Raw genomic sequence first — 2,682 nt, forward strand, 5'->3', positions numbered from 1 at the left:
ATATTTCAGCTTACCTTCCTCTGCTGAATAAATTCTCCATGCAACCTTCCATTAAGCCTATAGTAAATCAATCCCTTAGTGAATGCTTTTCTTTTAAACCATTATTATCTTGTCTTTATTCACTGTTATCCCTGCTTTCCCAGGCAGGAAAAAAAAAAACCCCAGCCGCTTTCCTCTGCTCTTCTTTGCAGTAGGCCAGGATTTCATATCACAGTGTAATTTTAAGCCCTTTATTACTGTTTAACACATAAAATGCGCCCCAAAGCCAAAGCAAAGCCACGCAACCCAAAAGCCATTCCGAGCTACTATTAGAACAATATTAAAAATTCACCTTCCCGTGCACTAAAACTGTCCTTGCTGCAGCATCCTCGCCCCAGCAGAGCCCACTGGGGGATGGCTGCAGCTCCCAACCACGGCCCCAAGAGCAGCAGCTGTGGGGCAGGAGGCAAAGGCAGGTTTCCATCCATCCAGGCAGACAATGATGCAGAAGCAGGGAAAGGCAGGAGGCACCTACACATACTGACTTTTGGAGTAGGATCCCTCGGCCTTGCTGTGCAGGCGCTGGCTGTGAGGGGACTGGTGGGTCGGGGATGAGTATCTGTAGCTCCTGGGATTCTCAGCGCAGCGGGAAGAGCAGCAGAACGTGGATCCAGCGGCCACGAGGCAGAAGGAGGCCACCCAGCCCAGGTACAGGGCCTCTCCAAGCTCCCTCTTCTGCGCAACGTTGACCACAGGGTTGTAGAAGTCGCTGATGATGGAGTTGGCGACCCAGCAGACTGGGACGAGCTCGACGACGCCTGAGAGGATGAAGAGGAGCCCAGCAGCCAGCAGGATGCAGCCTTTGGCTTGCCAGGGGCTCTGTGGGCACCGTGTGCACCTCATCCCAACCATGGCCAGCACGAGGGCAAGGAGGGACAGCCCTGAGCCGGCACACATCAGCCCCCGGGACGCCTGCAGGTCCGGCGAGAGCGCCAGCACTGAGTCGTAGACCTTGCACTGCATCCTGATGTTGACTTGCCTGATGCAGTGCATCCACAGCCCTTCCCAGATGGTCTCAAACACGATGATGTTGTGCTCGATGAAGGCAGACACCCTCCACTGGGGCATGGCCGTGACGGCGAACGTGCCCACAACACCAAGGCCCCCGACGAGCAGCCCGGCGACCTGCAGAGCCCCGCCGGCCATCCTGCCTGGGCCGTGGGGGCACGAATCAGCAGGCAAAAAACAGAGCAGCTTCTTCAAAAAGCCGTTGTCCCAGAGGTTTCAGAGTCAGGCTGCACCACCTTAAATCAGCTTAAATCTGGCACGGACTCCCCGGGACTTGGCTGCGCCTCCATGGCCTTTATAATTCCCCCGGCACCAGCGCTCCGAGAGGCAAACTGAGCAATCAAGTGGAACAACTTTCCTGAGCAAGAGAAAGGACAGGGTGTGTGTAAACCAGCAGGAGCCACTTAGGATAAATGTACCTTCTGAGGCAAATGCTTTGCATTGAAGTTGCTTAAATAAATAAATAAATAAATATACCCCAAGCCCTGCCCTTAAGCCTGGCTGTGTTCTGAAGGTTTGTCCGTGCTGAGGGAACGGACCAGACTCTGCAAGAAGACTTGGGGGTGAGACTGGGGCAGTTACTGGGGCTGTTCCTGAAAAAGCAGGAATATTCTGCCTTGGCTCGGTGGCAAAGTTCCAGGAGGAAGGCAGAGCCTGCTCCCTGCCACTGGGCCTCTGCTCCCAAAAGCACTTTTGTCCCAAAGCTCAGGGGAGAGCACTGCAGTGACAGGATTCAGCAACAAAGCAAATCCAAAGGATAAAGAGAAAGTAACTCTAAACCTGAAAGAGTTCTGCAGAGGACAGTCAAATCTGCAAAGAGAGCATTTAAGGGGGAGAAAGGAGACTCAGTCCTACTAATACCATATACAGCCCTATACATTTCTCTTGCTCCATGATATTTATGGGAATAGACAGGCTTCCAGAGGTATCCACATGCTCAAAAGATTGCACATTCAGGTCTACAGAGTGGGGATTTAACTATGGAACAAATTGTTTTCCTGTGCAAAAGTGAACCTGGGAACTAGCCTGTGTTGGAGTCCAGTGCAAGGGGAAGCATCAGCCCTTCCAAGACCTGTTAGAGCTATACCTGTACCAACAAATACTTTAGAAAAATATCATTTTAATTAAACAAAAATAATTAAACATAAAAATTATGGAGAGGAGGTCCATTCAAGACTTCTTGTGTAATGCAACCAGTGGACAATCCTGAAAAATGTCAGGTGAATGAATCTGTGAAAATCAGACCAACAGAAACCACAAAAATCTAGGGAAAAAAACCAAAACAGGCATGTAACAGTAGATTCTTTTTACAGATTCTGATAGCTACAAATATATGCATGAAATATTCAGCCTGATCTTTGCGTGTGCCCTAAAATGGAAAAAAAAAATCAGGCATTAATTAGGATTTTTTTGGTTGTAAAGTAGTACTCCATATGTTAAGATAAAACCTAATTTGCTACACTGTAAAAGATCAATTTGGGATATAACTACCTAGATACTGAAATACAAGCCTGCTGCTGTTCATCTGAACTTTCTTGCCTCTAGTTTTCTTCTTGCCATTTATATATCTCCAAAACCAGAAAATAAATGCAAAAGAAACAGAGTGGTGCAGTGCTGAAGATACCACCTCGCTGG

The 2,682-nt window shown here is 48.7% G+C and overlaps 1 protein-coding gene across 1 annotated transcript; it reads right to left on the reverse strand.

Annotated features, from left to right (window-relative positions):
* Positions 1-216: 216 nt before the first annotated feature.
* CLDN8 (claudin 8) lies at positions 217-1,437 on the reverse strand. Its single transcript, XM_064643898.1, has one exon. It carries the CDS (start codon positions 1,183-1,185, stop codon positions 511-513), a length of 675 nt encoding a protein of 224 aa, XP_064499968.1. The 5' UTR covers positions 1,186-1,437; the 3' UTR covers positions 217-510.
* Between the last annotated feature and the right edge of the window lie 1,245 nt (positions 1,438-2,682).

The sequence above is a fragment of the Pseudopipra pipra genome, chromosome 2 (genome assembly GCF_036250125.1).
Source record: "Pseudopipra pipra isolate bDixPip1 chromosome 2, bDixPip1.hap1, whole genome shotgun sequence".
In the NCBI taxonomy this organism is placed as follows: domain Eukaryota; kingdom Metazoa; phylum Chordata; class Aves; order Passeriformes; family Pipridae; genus Pseudopipra; species Pseudopipra pipra.

Bases quoted from the DNA above. Each gene is read 5' to 3' on its own strand.
- CLDN8 (XM_064643898.1), bottom strand. From the start codon at position 1,185: ATGGCCGGCGGGGCTCTGCAGGTCGCCGGGCTGCTCGTCGGGGGCCTT.